Consider the following 22,583-nt stretch of genomic DNA (forward strand, 5'->3'; position numbering starts at 1 on the left):
CTTCCCATTTAGATATAGTGGTTTTGTCATTTTGAACCCAAAAACAAGAATATTTGAAACCTCACTGAATCCATGTCCAAATTCTACAATCCTGGGAAGTTTTTCAATTTAACTGTAACTCATTCAAGATATCTTATTAGATTTCAAGCAAAACCCATTTCTTCTTCTTCCTCTTCTACCTCATCATCATCAATTCCTTCCCATCAACAAATTGCTCATCTTATTACAGAACAGATATCATATTCCCAAGCTCTTCAGACATTTAGATGGGCTTCAAAGCTTCCAAATTTTACTCATTCTCAATCAACATACAGAGCTTTGATACACAAACTATGCACTTTTCGTCAGTTCGATTTAGTCAAGGAGCTGCTCGACGAAATGCCAACTTCAATTGGGTCTCCTCCTGATGAATCCATCTTTCTTCCTATCGAGCAAAAATGGTGAAAGAAGCAATTAAGGTACTTGACTTGGTTTCTAAATTTCAGAAAGACCCGTCTTTGAAAGTTTGCAATTCTATTCTTGATGTTTTAGTGAAAGAAGATATTAATTTAGCTAGAGCATTTTATAGGGATAAAATGATGAAATCTGGAATTCAAGGAGATGATTATACTTTTGGAATTTTGATGAAAGGTTTGTGTTTAACCAGTAGGATTAGTGATGGTTTTAAGCTTTTACAGTTGATGAAATCTCGAGGAATCACTCCGAATACTGTGGTGTATAATACATTGATTCATGGTCTTTGTAAGACTGGAAAACTTGGAATTGGACGAGGTAGAAGTTTGATGAGTGAGATGGCTGAACCAAATGAAGTAACTTTTAATATTCTGATATCTGCATATTGTAAAGAAGGGGATTTGATTCAATCCTTGGTCTTCTTAGAGAAGAGTTTTAGTTTAGGCTTTGTACCTGATGTCATTCCGGTTACCAAAATTGTCCAACTTCTATGTGCCGAAGGACGTGCAATGGAAGCTGTTGAAATTTTGGAAAGAGTAGAGGAGAGGGGTGGTTCTGTTGATGTTGTGGCTTATAATGCTTTGATTAGAGGCTTTTGTAGAATAGGGAAAACAAATTTAGGATTCCGGTTTTTGAAGGAGATGGAAAGGAAAGGTTGCCTTCCTAATGTTCACACATATAATGAATTGATAGCTGGTCTTTGTGAGTCCGAAGAATATGATTTAGCACTTGAACAGTTCAGCGATATGACAAGAGATGGGATAAGCCCGAATTTTGTTACGTATGATACGTTGATTAGAGGTTTGTGCTCGGGAAGAAGGATTGGAGATGGCTTGAAGATTTTAGATCAAATGGAGGAAGAAAGAAGAGGATCTGGGGGTCAGATTAGTCCTTACAATAGTATAATTTACGGCTTTTACAAGGAAAACCGAGTGGTCGAAGCACTTGAATTTCTTACTAAAATGGGAAGTTTCTTCCCTAGAGCTGTTGATATGAGTAAGAGGATATTTGGGTTTTGCAAGGATAGCTGCATTGGCGAAGCAAAGCAGGTTTATGATCAAATGATTGCAGAAGGAGGATTACCTAGTGCTGTTGTATACAATGATTTAATTCATGGTTTGTGCCAAGTCGGAGATATTAGAGAAGCTTTTGAGCTAATGAATGAAATGGTTGATCATGGTTATTTCCCGATTTCTTCAACATTTAATGTTCTGATTAGCGAATTTTGTAAGCAGGGCAAAGTGGAGAGTGCTTCGAAGCTCCTTCATAGGGGTTGCTTACCTGACGTAGGAAGCTATAATCCGTTGATAGATACTTTTTGCAAGGAAGGTGATTTTCACAGAGCTTTAAAACTGTAGCTTCAAATGGTAGAAAAGGGTATTACTCCCAATTACTACACGTGGACCTCCTTGCTTTTTTTTCTAAGTCAACAAATAAAATGGAGAAAGCAGGAATTTTTTGTGTACAAGTAACCTGTTATGATCAAGTATTGTCAAGTGTTTTGACAGGATTGTTTCTGGCTGAAAGATGGTTTGCACAGGAACCCTTGGTTTTCTTCTTATGATGTACGGACAAGTTTGCATTCTTTGGTCAGAATATGGAGACAGGAGACAACAATTACTGTACTTAATATTCCTGCTTTAAGATGACGCCGGATATGAAGCATCAGTATGACTGAGTTTTGACCATAAATGAAATGTGCTGTGCTCGTACCTGTGTAGAATGTGAAATTAGTATCTGTTTCCCCGTTCCTTGCAGAAGAAAGGACAACCAGGTTGCAAGAGATATATTTCCATAAGCTCAGTCATTGATTCTTGTTTCGCCATTCAATTCACTTTAGAGTTTTTCTTCCGGAGTACATCCAACAAGTAAAAAGATTCAACATGAAGTTATTCGAACTGAAGAGACGGCCTTCACTTATCTGCGAAGTAGATGATCAGTGGCAGTGGATGCCTGAGTGGTGCTTTCAGAATTTAGGATTCTAGCCCTGTAGGGGAGGATATTTTTAGTCCATATTGTATTATAGTGGTCACGGTTGGATGAAGCAAATTGGTGGCACTGTTAAATGATTGTGCGTGATACGCCAGAACACACTTCTTCTTTTTTTAAAGTGCTATGTATTTTTTACCATTTTCAGTTTCTGGAGATGATCTGGTGTACAAGAAGAATCCAAAAATGAAGCTAATGAAGTAAATATGGTGTAGCAGAATATTTAACTGTAGAACTAAGGAACACCTTCCACAACTTTTTTCCCTGTGAACCCTTTTACAAATGAGTAGCTAGATCAGCAGAAGAAGCAGAATGCATTGCCATACTAGAAGGAATCAAATGGATGGAGAACAAAGGCATAACCACATCCTGTGTTCGCAGTGATGCAAAGAGTGCGATCACTTATCTGAAGAATAATAACCATCTACTATGTTGGTTTAATCAAACTATTTTAGATGATTTGCGGTTTCTTTTAAATAATTTTCCTTTCTCAAGAGTTGATTACGTTAATAGATTTTTATCTCTATAGCTGATAAAGCAGCAAAACATTGTAGGAGAAATAATGTAATGGGCGAATGGACATGTGAAAAACCTGACTTTCTCCTAGATCTGTAATCTCTTTTCTGAAATGAAATCTTTTATCTTAGCAAAAAAAAACTTATAATTATGACAATTAAAGGTTATAATACATACATTTCTACGCTTTAAACACACTGAAAGGAGCAAGAGACTACAACAGAAAGTAGACGATGATGGCGTGTACAGGATATAGGGGAAGCTTAATGATCGAAAATCAGGCCTCAAATATCAACTTTGAACAACAGGAAAACTCACAAGAAAAGAAGAACAATGACTTCATCCACTAGTACATGGACTATTATTTTGGAAAGATGCCAGAGAAGTTAGGTATCTTATCAACATGCTTCAGGGCGCGCTCAGCAATCTGTCGAGTCCGGAAATCACCATGCCTGAAGGCATCAACAAGTGCAGTATTCACATTGGGATGACCAGAAACTTCTACGGCAATATCTTGAGTCCGCAAAAGCCTCTCAACAGCATAAACTGACCTTCGCCTTAAGATTTCCGAACGATTCTCAACCAAAATATCAAGTATCAGCTTAATCGCATCCACTTCATCTAACACCATCACACCTTGCTCAACATCAACCTCATCATCCAGCAAAGTGCAAATTGCTGCTAATGCAGCTTCAACCACCTTCTCATTTGTGTGATCTAAACAGGTCACCAATTTCCCAACTGCTTTTCCTTCTAAAAGACAAAAGGTGTTCCTGAACGAACAGATTCCAAGGTGGAGTCGGCACAGTCCAGTAATTCCCTTTGGCTTGCTGGCGCAAAAGATTGAAAAACAAGACCCGGGTTTTGGCATCTCCGGAGTTTGCGTTAGATGTTTAGATTCTAGCGAGAGATTCTCTAAAGCCATGGCAGCCACCATCTGCACATTATCTAGGCCATTCACCTGAAGCAGATCGGCGAACAATGCTGCAATGTTGTGCTCACGCACAAGAGAAACAACTTCTGGCTGATCCTCCAATACAAATGTGAGCCTTGCTAGAACTCTAACAAGTCCTTCTAGATATGGAGTTGTGAACCGGCTTCCCTTGGTTTCCCCCTGCCGGACCCGAGCCAAACTGGAGATTATTACCTCGAAGGCACCTTCATCTAGCATTTGCCGAGTGAGGCCTTTATCCCTCTCTGGAAGATCGGCCAACATACTAACAGCTGCAGCCTGCTCTTCCATGATTCCACCTGCTTCTGATATGATTTTTATCAGACTGCCTAACTGGCCAGCAGTCCCACACAGAGCATCGGCTAGCTCTGGACCCATATGCGGAGAGAGGTTCTGCAATAGTTTTATTGAAGCGAAACGAAGATCCGGTTGTATAGCTTCAATGAACTGAATCAAGCTGACGATAGCTCCCGAGCTTTTAACCGCTGCAACAACATCTAAAACAGTAGTAGGTGAACCAGTGAGACCTACAAGTATCTGGAGAAGCTTGCACTCAATTGCAGGACCCGTATTGCTGATGAGATGAAGTAGGCTATGGATTATGCTTTCAGAGACGAGGGTTTCATGGTGATCAGGCCCAAGTGGCACAGAATCAAAATCATAACCGGAGTTTACAATGTTGGAGAGAACTGTTGCAGAGATTTCTTTTAGCCTCATCGGAAGTTGATTGCTGCCAACAGTGAAAAGGTCCTTGACTAGTGGGGGAAGTATCCCAGCTTCTTCTATTAACACCCTGGCACTAATCTCACAAGAAGATGATATCTGATTCAGTGCCTTCAGAGCGGCTTCTCTTAGTTTTATGTTTCCACTTCTCATGACGTTGACTAGTGCTGAACCCACTGTTCTGGCAACAAAAACTTTCGCATCATTGCTAAGAACCAGATTACCGAGGAATGCAGCCATTTCCAGTTTAGTGTCAGGGGAACCTGCACCCAATGAAAATGGTAATGTATTAGGTAACACCCTAATTACGAATAATCCTGATTGGACACAGAACACTTTGACTTAATGATAAGAGTGATGTGTATTTTACTTCAAAAAACAGAGAGAAAAATCACCTTCAAGTAGCAACGTAAGAAGAGGTTGTAGTCTACCATTTTCAGCCATTTGCAACACATTCTTTTCACATTTCCCTAAGTTGTCTAATGTCTTGTCAGCTCTCTCGACTGCCAAAACATTCTCTAAATCACTACTTGACATTCCAAGCAATATAAGAATTGCACCAGAGACCATCCCGATCTTTTCACATAGAGCTTCAGACTTTGAGAGCTCATATAACACTGATACAGCCTCCTCCCTCTCCTTGGAATGCTCATGGTTTAAGAATTTAACAATTGTGCGAACAGTATCTCCTTCACCAATTATTTCCTGTAGAAGAAGAAAAAGTAATTTAGAAATAGACCCCAACTACTCCAAAGTGAACATTGACACCAATCAAAAACAGAAAACAAGCAAAACCTGCAGACAACCTTATTATCTTCATCCTCCTCTGCAACAATTTGGAGTGTTTCTAGGGTAGTACTCCGAACTCTCCTGCTGCTACTCTTTAACATATCAACAACCTTAGGTATTAACTCTGCATTGCGAATAGCATGCTTATTTGATCTGCTTTGCAAGCAGATGTTCTGAATGTAATTCAAAGCCTGCAAAATTTCATGCTCTGAACAATCTAAAGACAAACATCTATGAGCAACTTCACGCTGTGCAGCTTCATTCCTAGCCATCCATTCTTCAATTGTGTTGCGCAAAGCTATGCTAGGGTTTAGATCAGCACTTTTCAATTCTTTCTGAGTCAATGGACAAACCAACCTCCTTCCACTCTCTCTCAGTTCCCTGAACCACTTCTCAATAGCTTCTCGTTCAAAGGTTCTACCATTTTCTATGGAAACAGGATCTCTCATCACTTGTTTTGTTAGTGGACATAAAAATGAATCATAAATAGGCTCAATGTGTGTTCTTTCAAGGTGAAAGCTCTGTTCCGACTGGCTACCGGAGTCGAAACTTTCCCAGCTCTCTGTCATGTCTTCCAGCACACCTACATCAAACAAAGTAAAATGCTGTAACTCTGAGAATGGGAAAAAACTAGCAACTATGTGAGACTTATTAAAAGTAGCGAAAACATCCCCGGCTAGTGGTAAAGGTGCAACACTTCTAATCAAAAAACTGTTTATACTGCTTAATAACCATAACGTAACAGAGAGAAGTGCTAAGGGAATATATAAATACAAGCAGTGTATCCTTATAATTTGAGGGCAGCTACGGAGAATAAATACATAGCATTTATTTATAATTCAGCATATTAATGTTGAAGCCCTCAATGTAACACCATTGAGATATAGGTGAACTTCCTTATCTAGTTTATCTATCTAAGCCCCCAATGCACAAGGATGGGCATCAAAAAGGAATTCAGGTCCACAGCTATAATAAGTAAATCTGGTTGTTTTTCCTATTGTTGGCACCAAAAACAAAAACACATCCTAATTATATAACCATTCTAATAATAACAAGCCTATCCAAATTATCTATAAATTGCAAATCAACATCAATTTTCCATATACAGAGTACCGCAACTATCAAAACAGAAATAGAAAACAAAAATCATTTCTTTAAGGTATGGGAGAGTAACTAATAAACCCTTACATTTCACATCAATCCAACTTGAATTGAATACAATTAGAAACCCAAAAAAGCACAATCTAAAATGAGAAACATACCTTATTCTGAGTTAAAAGACGATTGAAATTACAAATTTTATATTTATGTTTTGGAAAATCAACACAAGTCTTCCCCTGATCAAAGCCTCTTTTTGTGGCACTCTAACAGGATGAGAAGAACAAATTAACCAGTTGTTGCTTTTCCATGAATAGCTCACATATTGAGAATTAGGGTTTCTTTGGTTTGGTTGAGAATAATAAAGAATGAAAAGAGGTTGAAGAGAAATAGGTGTAGAGAAATAAAATGAAACTGAATACAGCAAATCAAAAAAATAATTGTAAAACGAAACCAACAAAAATATTGATGATTGATGATAAGGAAGAAGAAGGAAATGAGAGAGAAAGTGAGAAAATGTTGACTTCTCCATCTTTTCTCGTCTTCTTCTCCTGTGATGAAGACGATGGTCCTCAGTCAATTGTCAAACCAGCTACCACTTGGGTGTTTAAAACTTTAAAAGATCACACAATCGTGTGGACTGGTATTTATCTATGGGTCCTACCCATACAAGTCATCTTGTTAGAGTTTTTTTCTTTTTTCTAAGTCCAATTTTTTTTTTTGAACCCTGATTTTGGGATACCAAAAACTTTCTAGGCATATTGAATAAAGACAAAAAAGGTTGTGAAATAGCAAAATAAGATAACCTATTAACCCAATTTTTTTTAATGGCAAATCTGTCCTTTACGTATTAGTGTTAGTAATATTGATTAGTGATTAAATATTTTGTTTGGTGATTAAGATAATTTTCAGAATTATAAAGGTTGTTTAGATGATTTTTTGGATCATGGTTCAGCGAAACAGGTTGAGGTTCGACTCACATCTATGAGCCGAATCTACCAATTGATGAACGGTTCGGCTCACTGAATCTGTTTACTGCATGCGCCGAACCTATAATTTTCAATTCCAACCCTTTTGCTAGACACTAGTTCGGCTTATATGAAAGTTTCATAGTAAGCCGAACAACATCCTGAATAGCGCGGAAAAAAATTAATTACTGGTTCGGCTTATATTTCTAAAATCGTATGAGCCGAACATCAATTTGTTAATTTTTGGGTTAAAATATTGTTATTGGTTCGGCACATATTGAGAATATCGTAATAGCCGAACCTCGTAAATGGGCTAGGTTCGGCAGATATTATGATTATCGAATACGCCGAACCCCTATGCATCTCTATCTGTGACTAGGTTCGGCTTGAAATTTCATGCCGAATTTTTCATATACACTTACAGGAAGCTTTTGTGAAGAACAGTTCGGCTAAAAACGCAACTCAATTTTGAACCGAACCCAACATGTAACCGTCATTTAATCGATGAAAAACAGCAAATATGAGATTGAGTTTGTAAAACTTACTTTCTTATCCTCATTTCCGGAGTTGGAGATGCAGTTGGTTTAATTTCTGGTTCAATTGGTGGTTGATTTTCAGTTTCTACACCTTCATCTTCAATTGGTTCTTCTTCTTCAATTGATGGATTAGAAGACGATTTGGTTTGCCTAGTCCCTACTTTTCTTTGTACGAGTCATTATGTGGTTCAGTTTAACCTACGATCAAATTTTTACGAATCGACAATTAATCACGATGATGAACTTTTTTTTCGCAGGAGGGGGAAGAGTTCGGCTAGAGGAGGAAGAAGAGATGTTAAGGGAAACTGATTTTGATTTTTTAGAAAACTGATTTTAGATTTTTGTATTAAGGGTATATAGGTAATTGAACTACCCATAGGGTACCCCTTATAAGGTTTTACCCAAGATGGGACTATTGTTTTGTATGCCTAGAAAGATTTAGGTATGCCCAAAATCAGGGTTCTTTTTTCTTCCCTTCGGAATAAAGGACGGCCTTCAAAAAGGCTAATGATCTTTCTCAACAATTGTTCTAAGTCAGATTGGAGTACAGACTACTTTAGCCTAATGAGCTAAAGCATGAGCTACAAAATTACACGACCGAAGTTGAAAAATAAAATACAAGCAATTAACTAATAATAGAAAGGATAATTGTCTTTAAAAATAACATACGCTCTTTGATCACCATTGAACATGTCAGCAGAAAATTGGTCGATCAAATCTTTTGCATCACTCTCAATAATGATATGAATGAGCTTTTGTTTCACAACATTTTTGAGGACTGCACATATGGTCCTAACTTCAGCTTCAACAAAAGAGTATACATCAGATACCGTTATGGCACAAAAGGAGGCTTTATTTGATTAGTCCCTCATCACATACCATGCACCATTGTCAATAGATAGATAGTCAAAAGCATCATTAGTGTTATATTTTATCCAACCAAAGGAGGAAGGCATCCATTTATCACAACAACTGATAATGATATTATTATATATCTGAAACTTAGGTTGCCTAGTCAATATCATAGCTTTGTCTCTATTAATAGCAGCAATATGGTGTTCATTCTTGTAACACCCCGTTTTTTTAGCATGGCGCGTGCTCAAAGATGCGTCATGGCCTGAGATGGAGCTTCATCTCAAGTTTCTGTTGCATGTTAAGAGGAACGTTGGTATAGGGACAATATAGCGCTACATATGACACGTTGCTAAGGCACAGTGGCCAAAGGCCAATCTCGTGCCAAAATGGTGTATTATGTTGGACATATTGGCCAAGCGCCAATCTCGCAAAAAATGGTGCATCAGGCCCGTTGGGAGGATGGCCTTGAGGAAAGTAGCGCTAACATAGCGCATTACGCATGTCGTTAGCTTATGGACAATATCGCATCTCGATGATGCATCAGTCCAGAGCAGGCCGACCGAGGTAATGTGCAGCCATCATGGATAGACATTAGAGTCCTCATATGGGGCAAAGTTAGAAATACAGACATCATGGCGCTTCATAGCATTTGACTTTGGCAACGACCATGAATGGTGAAGCAAGCACCTCACAAGTGGACTTGGTGAGTGTGTAGAAATGTCAATAAGACATATATAGGGAGGGGTAGTTAGTTGAAGATGTATATGCGGACTATGCACAAGTAAGCTTCATAGCTTAGCCGGAAGAGCATAAATGATGCTTAAGACTCATTTATAGCTTCATAGCCGTGCCAATAGAGCATATGATGCGAAGACATCTCTATTCCATGTTGCGGACTAAATACACATCACCTTGATGCATTCCGTTGGAATAGCCTATACGGACTAGGCCCATGGCTTGGTTACGGTCTAGCAATACGAGTTGGCTTAAGTTTCTAGTCACTTCGTAGATGAACAACGATCAGTGTTTGATCCCTTTAGAGTGGGGAAGGGTACGTAGGCAGACGCAATGAGTTACAACATTTCCGGTCCAGCACGTTGTAGCTCATATCATCTAATTGCGAGATAATTGCGGCATATTGGCCTCTCATATCATCTGGATCGGCATTGCGATGCAAGAGATTATTATGGACAAACTTGATGAGGTAAGTTGCATTCCATTTCTTGGATGCTCATACTTACTATCAATACGTTTGACGTAGGCAGGAACCAATGGTGCATTGAACATGGCAAGAAAAGTAAGTTATATCGGTATGCAACTAGCGGAGCTTTCATAAGCTTAAGAAAATTATGACATTAGCTTGATTAATGCACCCTTGGTAGAAGCAAGATCAGTACATGCTTTTATCAATGTCGAAGCTAAGTAGGGAAGATGGAATTATGCCTCTGATGACCTATGCGCAAGTTAGAACGGTGTGGAAGCTAAGTTAGTTGCATCATGCTTGTCGATCATGCTTGCAAGGGAAAATGAACGTGTATTTTCCTGGCGTGGAGATGAGTTTTAAGGCCCGGTTAGTAGCATCAGACTGGCGCATCGGGAGTTATGGCATGCGCTCCCTGACGCGCTATGCATAATTTTCCGTTCTGTCACACTTCTTGTCATTGAAAACTAGGTTGTTCCTACTACTCCAGATAGACCAAAGTATAGTAACGAATAACCACTTACATTTATCAGGAAGTCTAGAATTGGGATCCACCAACCAAAACAAGAGACAACCAATAAAAGACTGATCCAGAAAAGCAGAAGTATTCACACATAGAGAACTCATAAACCAAACATGATTAGCAAAAGGACAAAGCACAAGAGAATGCATAATAGATTCATGAGGGTCAGAACACCTAGGACAATCCACAGTATCTATAGGCATTTTTATGTTAAGAACGGTTCTTTCAGGTATGGCATCCCTAACAGCTTTCCAAAAAAACATCTGAATAAAGTGTGGGATCTAAGTTTTCAAATGCACTTCCAAAGATTGTACAAGGGGAGGGTTGAGACCCTCTTAGTCCCAAGTAGGCATATTTTAAAGAAAACCCGCAATTCATTGAGAGCTCTCAAGCTCTCCTATAGGAGTGCACAACTAGCTTAAGGGAATGACGATAATCTTCTTAACAAAAGCATTATCAAAATGGGCATTCAGTCTACTAATATTCCAAGTTTTATCATCATGGTTAATGAAATGGGCAACTTTCACACTAGGGTCTGGAGAAACTAGAGGGTTAGGGGTGGAAGACCCCAAAATTGTTATACACTTATCACACCAGGGGACAATTAATTGACAATCTCCAATAATCCAAGAGATAAAGGGTTTGATAAGCTCTTTTACAGTGTGCAGACACCTCCAGGTCCAAGAAAAATTACTAGCGTATTTAGCATTCAAAAAAATCAGTTTTAGGGAAGTATTTACCAAGAAAACACTCGGGATTATCAATAATTTTCCAAGCATTTCTGGCTAATAACACGGCCAATTTATTCAATTCAGCTTTCCTTAGACCTAAAACCCCTCCAGACTTAGGGGAACACAAGATATTCCAGCCGAGTAAATGTAAGTTTCCATGCTTAGGATCTAAAGTTTTCCCCCACCAAAACTTATAAAGATGGGAATCCATTTATCTACATGGATACTTTGGGATAAGAAAATCCCCCATCGGATATAAGAGAATAGCTTGCCCAATGTGTTTAACCAGAGTAGTTCTAGCAGTCTGGGAAACAAGTCTATGAAACTAAGTAGATATTCTAGCATCCACAGATTGGAGATATCCATATGAGTTCGAATTTTTGACGATTGGAAGGCAATAGGATTGCCGAGATACTTCTCTCCTAGGTCACGGGTATGAATGTTAAAAATGCCAGACAATTAGTTCATTAACTGACCTGGCAATTTTTTTATTGAACAAAATGTCAGACTTATCAAATTTATTTCTTGACCAGAAGCTAAGGCAATACTTGTGCAAATAATATTTTATAATTCGAAAGTATTTCACAATAGCTTTAGAAAATAAAAGGGAATCGTCGACAAACAATAAGTGAGTGATATTAGAAGAGTTTTTACTAACACTAATGCCCTCGACCAGACCTTTTATAGTCAAAGAATCTATATATAAGAAGATAGAGCCTCTGAACAGACAATATATAGATAGAGTAATAGAGGGTCACCCTGTCTTAGGCCTCTCTCTAGGTTAATAACCCAATTGGAACGATATTTAATAAAATAAAATAAGACACAGTAGAAAGACATTGGTTAATCAACTTAATCAAATAGGTGGACAAACCTATTTTCAAAAGGACTTTCTCTAAAAAAAAGGCTATTTCAGCTTGTCATAAGCTTTGGATATATCAAGTTTAATAGTAGCTAATCCCTCTTTCCCTTATGATGTTAACTGTATAAATTACCTCATTAGCAAGAAGGATATTATCAGATATACTTCTTTTAGGGACAAAGACACTCTGGTTTTGGGGATCAAATTATCCATGAAAGGTTTTGGTCTGTTGGCCAAAGTTTTAGATAGGATTTTATAAGCGATATTACATAATCCTATGAGTCTATATTGGGCCACAAGTTCAGGCAAGGGAACTTTATAAATCAAAGCAATATTAGTATGATTAAAAACTTTCGCAATGTGACATGTTCTGAAGCAAGTTTGTGTTATATCAACCACAACTTCAATACTTTTGATAAAAGAGACAGTGAAACCATCAGGTCCTAGAGCTTTCTTTCCCCTCATCTGAAAGACATTATTTTTTATTTTCTCAGCAATCAACTGGGCATTAAGATGATTGTTATCTTCTATAGAAAACTTCACATGAAGCTCCTGCAGAATTTCATCTTGAAAATTTTGGGTGTGAGAAGGGTAGAAGGTTTTTTTAATAGTCAATTCTTTTTACCAATACTGTCTCTATCAGTTAGAATAGTACCGGTAAAGTCCTTTATCCAACTGATGGCATTCCTATTTCTCCTAAAAATAGTGACTTTATGGAGATAAGGAGTATTTCTATCTCCTTACATAAGCCACACTTCTCTAGATTTGTCATTCCAATATATTACTCTTCGAGCTTTCAGTCTAGAGATAGAGTCAGTAGGATCAAAAGATTGAATTTCAGCTAATTCATCCCTAGTGATAGATATATTGGTTTGAATATCACCAAAAGAAGATTTATTCCAGTCCCTAAGGCCTTTTTCAGTACTCATAAATTTAGCTCTGAGTTTAAAAGCTGGAGAGCCAACAACACTAACAGACCAAGAGTTAGCTATAATATCTCTACAAGTAGGATCCTTAATCCATTTCGCCATAAAGTGACAGGTTTGGGCACGCAACAATCTTCAAAGTTAAAACCAATATGTATAGGACAATGATCGGAAGAATCTCTAGGAACAAATTGGGAAATAAAGATTCAGTTGGCTGGTTTATAAGACGCCTATCTAGTCTTTATAGAATCTGATTTTGGAAATGTTGCATACTAGACCAAGTAAACCTAGGGGTAGAAAAACTAGGATTATGAAGATTAAAAGTATTGCACAGATTCCCAAGGTTATTAAAATTGGTGTCATCAACCTCTAAGCCACCATTCTTATCCTCGGTTCCTTATAGAGCATTAAAATCTCCTATAAAGAAAACTGGTTCATTAGAGGCAGCAGGTGGGAGACTACATTGACTATCCTAAAAGGCTTGTCTAAGGCTACTATTTGGTTCTCCATAAGTAAAGTGGATATGACATAGCTTAGAATGTATAATATCAGTAGACGTGACATAGATGCCTCTAAGATCAGAGGATAAAATGTTTAGAGAAATTCCTTGTTTCCGTGCCAAAACCATCCCACCACTTCTACCAATACAAGACACATTAAAAGTGTTCGGAAAACCCATATTTCGTAGTTTTATAGCACTTCATTTTAGTCTCACAAAGGAAAAAAATGTCAGGGTTGATGTTTTTGAACATAAGAAAAAGCTCTTTATTGGCGGATTTTTTTCTAGACCACGAACATTACAGCATAGCATGTTGACATTATTAACAAGATAAATGGAAGGAGAAGTTATCAGGCACAATGAAGGGAGACGGGGAAGAGGGATTTACGTGACTGGAGGAAGTAGAACCTATATTAGGATGAGTATTAGCTTTATCCCCACCTAGTTGAGAACCTTAGGCACCATTCAGATCCAGATTGACAGCCTCATGAAAAGAATTATTACGAATATCATTGTTAGCCGGAGAATTACCAGAGGTTCATTAAAAGTCCCATAGGGATTGACCAGGTTATTGGTGTTGAAAGCACAATTAATCTTATTACTGGGTGGAAGGATTCCCAAATTAATGATAAGAGGACACAAAGTGTTGTAATCTAGTTCATTAGGATAAGAGTTTTCTGGTGGGATGACCACCATGCTAGCAAGAGTTGGTTTAGTTGTTCTACTTTTTTTCAGCTCAGCTCTTGGATTAAGTTTGCATTTGAGATTTGAGAGAGCATCATGCTCAGCTGCAAGAGAAATAACTTCTTATCTAGAGATAGCAGGTGGCTGAGTTAGAACAACAGAACTCTTGAATCGTCTGGTTGAGTTCAACGTTTGGATCGGCCCTTTAGACACCGATCCAACATCATCTTGAATAGAAAGAATATAATCGGTTTCAGAAATATCATTGGTTTGACACTTGCTTGTGAATAACTGGCATTTCATTCTCCACCAAATTAGGAGGATGAGACGTGACATATCCTATGTCATAGGTCTTTGAGGTTTTGGATTTATTGACAAAATGACCCATATTGAACATTTTCATTAAATTTTCTTCTTCTTATTTTTTAGAACTATGTTCTACAACGATCTCTTTTCCTTTTCCATTAGGAACAACATTGACACTTTCTTCTTGAGTATCCATAACTATGTCAACACGAGAAACAGTCAGCTTAATAATAGCTACATCGGAGGCTAATTCAGAAAATCACCTGAGGATGTGAAGGAATCCATATGATGTACAAAGAGATTTTACTGATAAGTATACATATCCATATACTGTACAAAGAGATTTCACGGATAATTATACATATCCATATACTGTACAAAGAGATTTAAATGATTTCACTTGTAATCATAATTGTAAACCACATGGCCATCAAATAAAAACGTATTCATTGGCATACATAATTGAAGTGCAAAAATAGTTTAAAGTCCCTCTTACATATGCATGCATCATTCGAACTTTTAAACACAACAGTGAAAGGGTTATCATACATCCTATGACTCAACATCATCATCATCATACAAACCCTCACCATCGTATGCAGCCTCCTCGTCATCATCCTCAACATCGTCATCATCCTCGTCCTCATCATCGTCATCATCCTCATCGTCATCTCCATCAAGTTCATATTCGTCTTCTACATGTCTGTCTCCATAAACATGTTCAACTGCATGTTCAAAGTCATCTAGGATTTTCTCATTGTAATCTCCATAATAATCAAATGCACCATCCTCGTTTTGACCAGGAACAACTTCTTCTTCTAAATCTGTATCATCATAATCTCCATCTGATGATGGAAGTACCACGTATTCCATATTTGTACCCTCCAAACTAGACAAGTCCACTGCATGGCCTCCTCTACCAGGACATGCAGCAATGTGCTTGACAAGACCCGTTCTTAGTTGTAGGTGCATTTCTAGGTTTTTCAGAGTTGACATAAATACACGACCATTATTGGTAGGTTCCGGAATCGGAACATGAACAACTCTACCCCAATTTGTATCCCGACGTCATGCTCAATAATCATGTTGTGTAAAATAAGACAACATTTCATAATTAGGTTCAAGTCATATTGTTGCCCGTACTTATACGGTGATCCGATATTTCTGAATTTACCTTGGAGCACTCCAAAAACACGCTCGTCATTCTTTCTTTTAGCCATTTGATACTTGTTGAATCTCACATACTCGGGAATGTCCAATGTCTGACTGAAAGCTTGTACAATTGTAGTCAACTTTGGATAGATACCATCAACTAAGAAATAACCCATATTGTATTGGTGACCATTGATTACATAATTGCATGGAGGTGCTACACCCTTTAGCATGTTATCAAAAAGGGCTGAGTGTGCCAACACATTCAAATCGTTGTTTGATTCAGGCATTCCAAAAAAAGCATGCCAAAACCACAAATCGCATGATGCCACCGCCTATAATACCAGACTACTATGTTTCTCTTTACGGTAAGTTCCTATCCAAGCTATCAGACAATTCTTCCATGGCCATTGCATACAATCAACACTACCAAGCATTCCAGGAAAACCTTGTTTCGCATTCTCATCTAGCAACCTCTGGACACCTTCAGGAGTAGGTTTACGCAAATATCTTTCTCTAAAAGTCATGTAAATGGTGTGACAAAATCTTTTTAGATAATAGTATATTGTAGTGGCACCCATACGAGTGTAATCATCGGCACTATCAGCTGCCGTACTTTTGCATAAACATTTCATCACGACAACTAATTTCATATGCGGAGAATGCCCCATAGTACCGGTTGCATTCGGGGTTGCTGTCATTCTGGATCCACTTCAAGCAATTTTCTTAAAAATTTCTCGAATAATTCTTCCCTCATGCCTAGACGTTGTTTGAATTGTCTTGAGGTATAACCAGTTCCAGGTGTAAAATAATCATTCATCATTTTCGCATCAAGCCACACTCGATCACGAGTTATTACACTATGTGTCTGTACCTCCCTAGGTACCGGTTGACGAATAATACGCAACTGTTCATCCAAACAAAGTTGTGTAAACATTAGCAAAGCTTTCTCTTCTTCGTCACTAGAAGTATCCAAATAGATTCCATATTAATTCTCACATAGGCACGCATTAGTCTCATTATGTATCTTTGCAAACAACAAACATAGTATCAATTTATCTATACCATACATACATACAAATCAATCAATGTTATACATCGATAAAATAGTAGTTTACAAACATTTCATTTAACATAAATCAAGACACACAACAAGTAATAATCATGGATTTTTCACTAAATCTATGTTTTAATTATATTACTGAATTGAATTGCATGCTACATACCTAACCAACCTAATATTAACAATTTCATCAAAATCAAAATCAAAATAATTTTAAACCCTATAATTAGAATCTCACCTTTGATGATTTTGTTGATGAAATTCGAAATTGAATAATGGATTTGTTTCACCTTGGAGTAACGGTCAAACCCTTTTAATTTAAGCCAACGAATCGCAATGAATCAATATGAAAATCAAACGGGGATAAAAGGGGTTTGAAAGGGTTTGAGAGGAGGAAAAAATAGAGAAGAAGAAGAAATGGGATATCCGAGTGGTTGCTGTAAACTTATACCTATAAAACGGAAACTCAGTAGCCGTATTGGTCAAGCCAGCGAGTTAACTTATACGGAAACTCAGTAGCCGTATAACACTATTCATACAAAATCTGAGTTTCCGTATCACGCAGGAAAGGGATAAAAGGGCACGATAGTGAGGCTGTCTTCCGTATGATTTTCCTTCCCTACAAATGAGGATAGGGAAGGGATGCCCTGCACCATAGGGCTTGGCCTTACTAACTCAAATGTGATGCACTTTCTTTCCACGTGTTGCAAGGTACAGCTGCATGAGACACGGTGTAATAATGTTAATAAGCCGGTATGCTACAGCTAATCACAATTCCGTATACTGAAAAAACTAAACCTAAACTCTTTTCTCCTTATAGCCTTGATGCCCGATCACTGATTTCATATTGCATCGTTAACTGAGTCATGTCCATAAATCAAATAGTAAGGTGTTATAATAATAGTGTTGGAAGTCATGGTATTTGTTGGAATTCTTATGTTCATGGATATTGAATTAAGAAACAAGAATTTCCTAATTCTTAACGAGTTGTGTACTATGAAGGATCTTGAGTTTGAAGAATCAGGTACTTCTTAGTCTTACTATTGTATTTTGGAAATTTTTTTTATACCCATTGCTTTGATCTGATAATATCGATTTTTTAATTTGATGGTAAATGCGATCGATTTTGCTCAACTTTTTCACGATTTTTCTTGTCATCTTTCGGTCTCAATATCAACCATTGATGGCAGGAAAAAATAATTTTGAGTGATTATCCATACTGCAAGATTGGTTAGAAGATTTGATCGATTAAAAGTGAAACAGAAAAAAAGTGAAAAATACTAGAACCCCCTACTATATGGGTTCAACCATATACAAGCCCCACAAAATGGATCTTACACCCTCAACTCCACACTTTCCGTTTTTGATATTTCTAGGCCCAGAATTTTTTTTTTTGGGCCTGGTTTTCAATTTTCCCGGATTGCTGACGTCATCAGGATTTTTAATAAAAGTAAAAATACCGAAATTAACCTTCCCTATTTATAGACGTTTTATACCTACCAGAAACTGAAAACCAAATCAGATTCAGCTCTTTCTTCTCTCCGCTCTCGTTCAGAAACAGAATTGGAGATTTTTCTTCAGACGAATTCGTGAATTTTGATAGTTTCATACTGATTTTCGTTAATTTGATAGGAAGAAAACGAGAAGAAGAACAACATAAACGAGAAGAAGAAGAAAACGAATTTTCTCTCAATTCGTTGAGGTGTATTCGTCTGTTTTTCAGATATGACGAGATAGTGAAGCTGCATTGATGAACAACAAATAGGTTTGTTCGTTTTTAGCTTTTCTGTTGCTTGATTCACTAGTTTTCTCATCGATTTTTTGAATCTCGATCTTCTACTGATTACGATTTTTGTTCTGTTTCGAATTTGTTGAGTCTGAGAAGAGGAAGAAGACAGTTGGGAATACATAAATCAAAATAGGTATGAATTGTGATTTCGATTTAGTTTTCAAATTCAATTGATTTTGATTTTACCGTTTCGATCTATTTTTGTCACTTTTGATACTTACACATGTTTTTGTTGATGCTTACACATGTTTGTTTGATACTGAGAAGAGGAACAAAATAAACATTGTTTCAGAAGAAAGAAAACAACAAATCTAGGTAAGAATTTTATGTTGTTTTTGATTTCAGATCTGTTTTCAATTTTTTTTTTGAATTATTTTGTTGTTCTTTCATGTGCGATCTGTTAATTTGTTGTTTTACTTTTTGTTGATACTGAGAGAAGTATGAAGAAACAATTTTGTTTCAAAAAAACAACTTCAAATTGATTTGTATACATGCTGTTTTTTTTGTTACAGTATGTGTAACTTGAGGTTACACATATATATCATGTTGTATTTTAAGCATGCTTAAAGAAGATGCAGATGTTTTTTAGTTGCAGCATGTGTAAATTTATTTTACACATATATATCCTCTTTGTATTTTTAAGCATGTGTGAGGAAGATGCAGATGTTTTTTTAGTTACAACATGTGTAATTTTAGTTTACACATATAATCCTGTTGTATTTTAAGAATGTGTAAGTTGAAGTTACATATATATGTCCTGTAACATGTTTATTTGTAAACAATTGTATCATCTGTATCTTTTACTTATATTTAGCTTGCCGCATAGAATATACTTCTCACGAGGGGGCAACGCCCCCGAGTGAATTGCGTTCGTTTTCAAATTTTGATATTCTTATTGTGTATTTGATATTTTCAGGTTGTCATGGCTGTTGTTAGTTGCGCTGCTGTTAGTTGCATTGCTGTTGTTCGCTACTTTTCTGATTTCATTACCCTGCGTGTTAATACTGATATCAAACTTGATGAGTTTAAGGAACAAGTTTGCAAGGAATGGAAGCAGTATACTCCACTTGGTATTACTTTCTTCTTTCGAGAAAGTGGGAAAGATTTTCCGCTTGACTGTGATTTTTCTTTGCAAGCTCTTATATCTATCACAAATAGTAAACAGAAGACCAGTGTTGATATTTTCTTGCAAAATGTTCCTCGTGTGGCCTCTTCCTCTAGCTCTAGGGCAGATTCTTCTATTTCTAATGGGTCTAGTAGTACGTCTTCGTCCACAAACAATCTTACTGTTGCAATGTATTTGGAAGATAAAAGTAAGCCAGCGAAACCTTTGTTATCGGATGGTTGGCCCAAGGTTCTTGGTGATATTGGCCATGTGTTTGTTGAAGGAGTTAAGCAAGTCAGGGTTGCTTTTACCAAGTATCGTCTTCGCACTGGTTTCCAAATGATTGTAACTCACAATGAGCGTTCTAGGTTCACGGCTAAGTGTGCAGATGAAAAATGCGGCTGGAAATTCCATGCAGCTTCTATCGATGAAAGGAACGAAATGTTTCAGGTAGGTTTTCCGTGTTCTGTCATCTAATGCTTAGCATATGTTATGTTTTGTTACAGTATGTGTAACTTTGGTTTACACATGATGTTTTTGGCACCATATTGTGTTTTGGTTGAATTGTTTATATTTTGTATGAATCTCTTCAGGTCAGGTCTTATAACCCTGAGCACATTTGTGGTGCTGGTGGACGCAACTTGAACCAAACTTACTCCACCAGCTTCTCGTCTAGTTTGATTGAGGAAGAAGTTCGCAAAAATCCTCACAAGAAGCCCAAGCAAATTGCTGCTGATTTCCAGACCAACTATGGGATCAACATGGAGTACTACCAGGCATATAATGCTAGGGAAAAGGTTTATGATACGATTTATGGCGACGATGTCAAGTCCTACTCGCACTTGGTATGGTATATTGATGCTATAAGGGAAACCAACCCTGGTAGTGTGATAAAGTTTGAACGTGAAAATAAACAGTTCCAGCGGATTTTCATCGCATTTGCTGCATGCATCAAAGGGTACCGGTTTTGTCGTCCAATGGTATACTTGGATACTACTTTCCTTACTGGTACATTCAAAGGTTGCTTGATGGCAGCTACTGGGATCAATGGTGGTAAAGGTATGTTTTTTCTATGTGTTTTTTTTTTATGAACAACTTCAGTTGACAAATAACTAACAGTTACACATGTGTAACTCTCAGTTACACATTACTTTACTCAGTGTGTAACTAAGAAAACACATCTGTAACCTTAAGTTACATATTTGTTTTAGCATGTGTAACCTTAAGTTACATATTTGTTTTAGCATGTGTGAAACTTATTATTCTTTCGATTCTGCACAATTTTTTTTGTAGGATTTTTCCCCCTTGCTTTTGCACTAGTCGATTCTGAGACGATCGACAACTGGGAGTGGTTTTTAAGGAATTTGAAAGAAGTTGTTGGTGATGGGAGGCCAATCACCTTCCTTTCGGATCGCCATGAAGGACTCTTGCAAGGTGTTCCACTTTTTATCCAGATGGGTTCCACAGCTTCTGCTACTATCATTTGACGAAGAATATACCCATCACTGCAACAGATCCTAGGTACTCACTTGTGATGGACCATTTCCGAGAGGCGACATACGCACTCTCACCTGAAAACCATGCGAAAGCCATACAGAAGATTAGAGATTTGAACTGCGATTGGGTGGCTGATTACATCGAGACAATCCCACCTGAAGCATATGCGAATGCCTATTTCAAAGGTTGTCGGTATGGACGAACATCTAGTACTCTAGCAGAATCAGTCAATAGCTGGGTTCTGGTTCACAAGAAGATGCCTGCATCTGCTCTTCTTGATCAGGTTAATTGAGTGTGTGTGTCTGTTTTGTTGTTTTGTTGTCTTTTTATTTCATGTTTTGTCACTTTATGCATTGATGAGTTTTTTTCTCCTTTTCAGATTAGGAGGAAAATAATGTGTTTGATGGCGGAGCGTCGTGAAATTGGTGCTAATATGATGACTCCATTAACCCCTGAGTATGAAGAAAAGCTTGTGGCTCTTCAAGATGAAGGTTTGGCTTGGGAAGTATTGGTTGCTAGTCCTACCGTGTTTGAAGTTATTAGTGAAAGGTCTCACATGGTGGACCTCGAACACGAGACTTGCACCTGTCAAAGGTTTGGTTTCTTATGCTTTTTTCTTCTCTTTGTATGTTCTTTTTTTTAAGAATGTGTATATCCACTTTACATTAGATATATGCATGTGTTAATAATAGTTACAAATTTATTTTGCAAGTGTAACTTAAAGATACACATCCTGTACATGCACCTGTAGCTAGCTAATTTTGAGTGTTTTATGATTTGTATGTGCAACTAACTGATTTTTGATTTGTTTTTTTTTTTCTTCCAGGTGGCGCGTATATGGTTTTCCTTGTGCTCATGCTCTTGCAGCCATACGCAAGATTAAACGTGAGGCTATTGATTTCATTTCACCGTATTTTACAAGCGACTATTTTAGGAAGACTTATATGCATGCCATCCAGCCGATTCCCAACTACAACAGGCCTGTTGAATATCATCCAGACGACACCGTCAACCCACCTACCGTGAAGAAGCAACCAGGTAGACCACCAGGGAAAAGGATTATAAGTAAACACGAGAAGAAGGTGAAGAGGAAAGTTCATTGCAGCAACTGCAAGGAAACAGGTCACAACAAGGCAGGTTGCAGGAATCCTCGGAAGTTCACACCCCACTAGCTTGAGCCTAACAAAATTCATTTCTGCAACTAATGATTTGATTGTTATTTATCTTTGATTATTTGTTTTTTTAGTTTTCTTCATGTTGGTTTTCATGGACCAAACGTTTTTATTTTTCTTCAACGTTGATTATGTGTAAGGATGATTCATTCAGATTTTATATTTTGTCAGTTCACAGTTGAAATGCATTTTAT

General features: G+C 37.4%; 1 protein-coding gene and 1 pseudogene across 1 annotated transcript; one reads left to right on the forward strand and one right to left on the reverse strand.

Moving 5' to 3' along the window:
* The first annotated feature begins 13 nt into the window (after positions 1-13).
* On the forward strand, positions 14-2,803 carry LOC113361533 (annotated as a pseudogene).
* Positions 2,804-3,078: 275 nt separating this feature from the next.
* On the reverse strand, positions 3,079-7,090 carry LOC113357022 (U-box domain-containing protein 44-like). The gene is made up of 4 exons (XM_026600276.1): positions 6,685-7,090; positions 5,440-6,005; positions 5,029-5,338; positions 3,079-4,896 (listed from the first exon to the last, which is right to left on the reverse strand). Exons 2-4 carry the CDS (start codon positions 5,989-5,991, stop codon positions 3,320-3,322), a joined length of 2,439 nt encoding a protein of 812 aa, XP_026456061.1. The 5' UTR covers positions 5,992-6,005; positions 6,685-7,090; the 3' UTR covers positions 3,079-3,319.
* Positions 7,091-22,583: the final 15,493 nt, after the last annotated feature.

Source organism: Papaver somniferum, chromosome 3 (assembly GCF_003573695.1).
Source record: "Papaver somniferum cultivar HN1 chromosome 3, ASM357369v1, whole genome shotgun sequence".
NCBI classification, from domain to species: domain Eukaryota; kingdom Viridiplantae; phylum Streptophyta; class Magnoliopsida; order Ranunculales; family Papaveraceae; genus Papaver; species Papaver somniferum.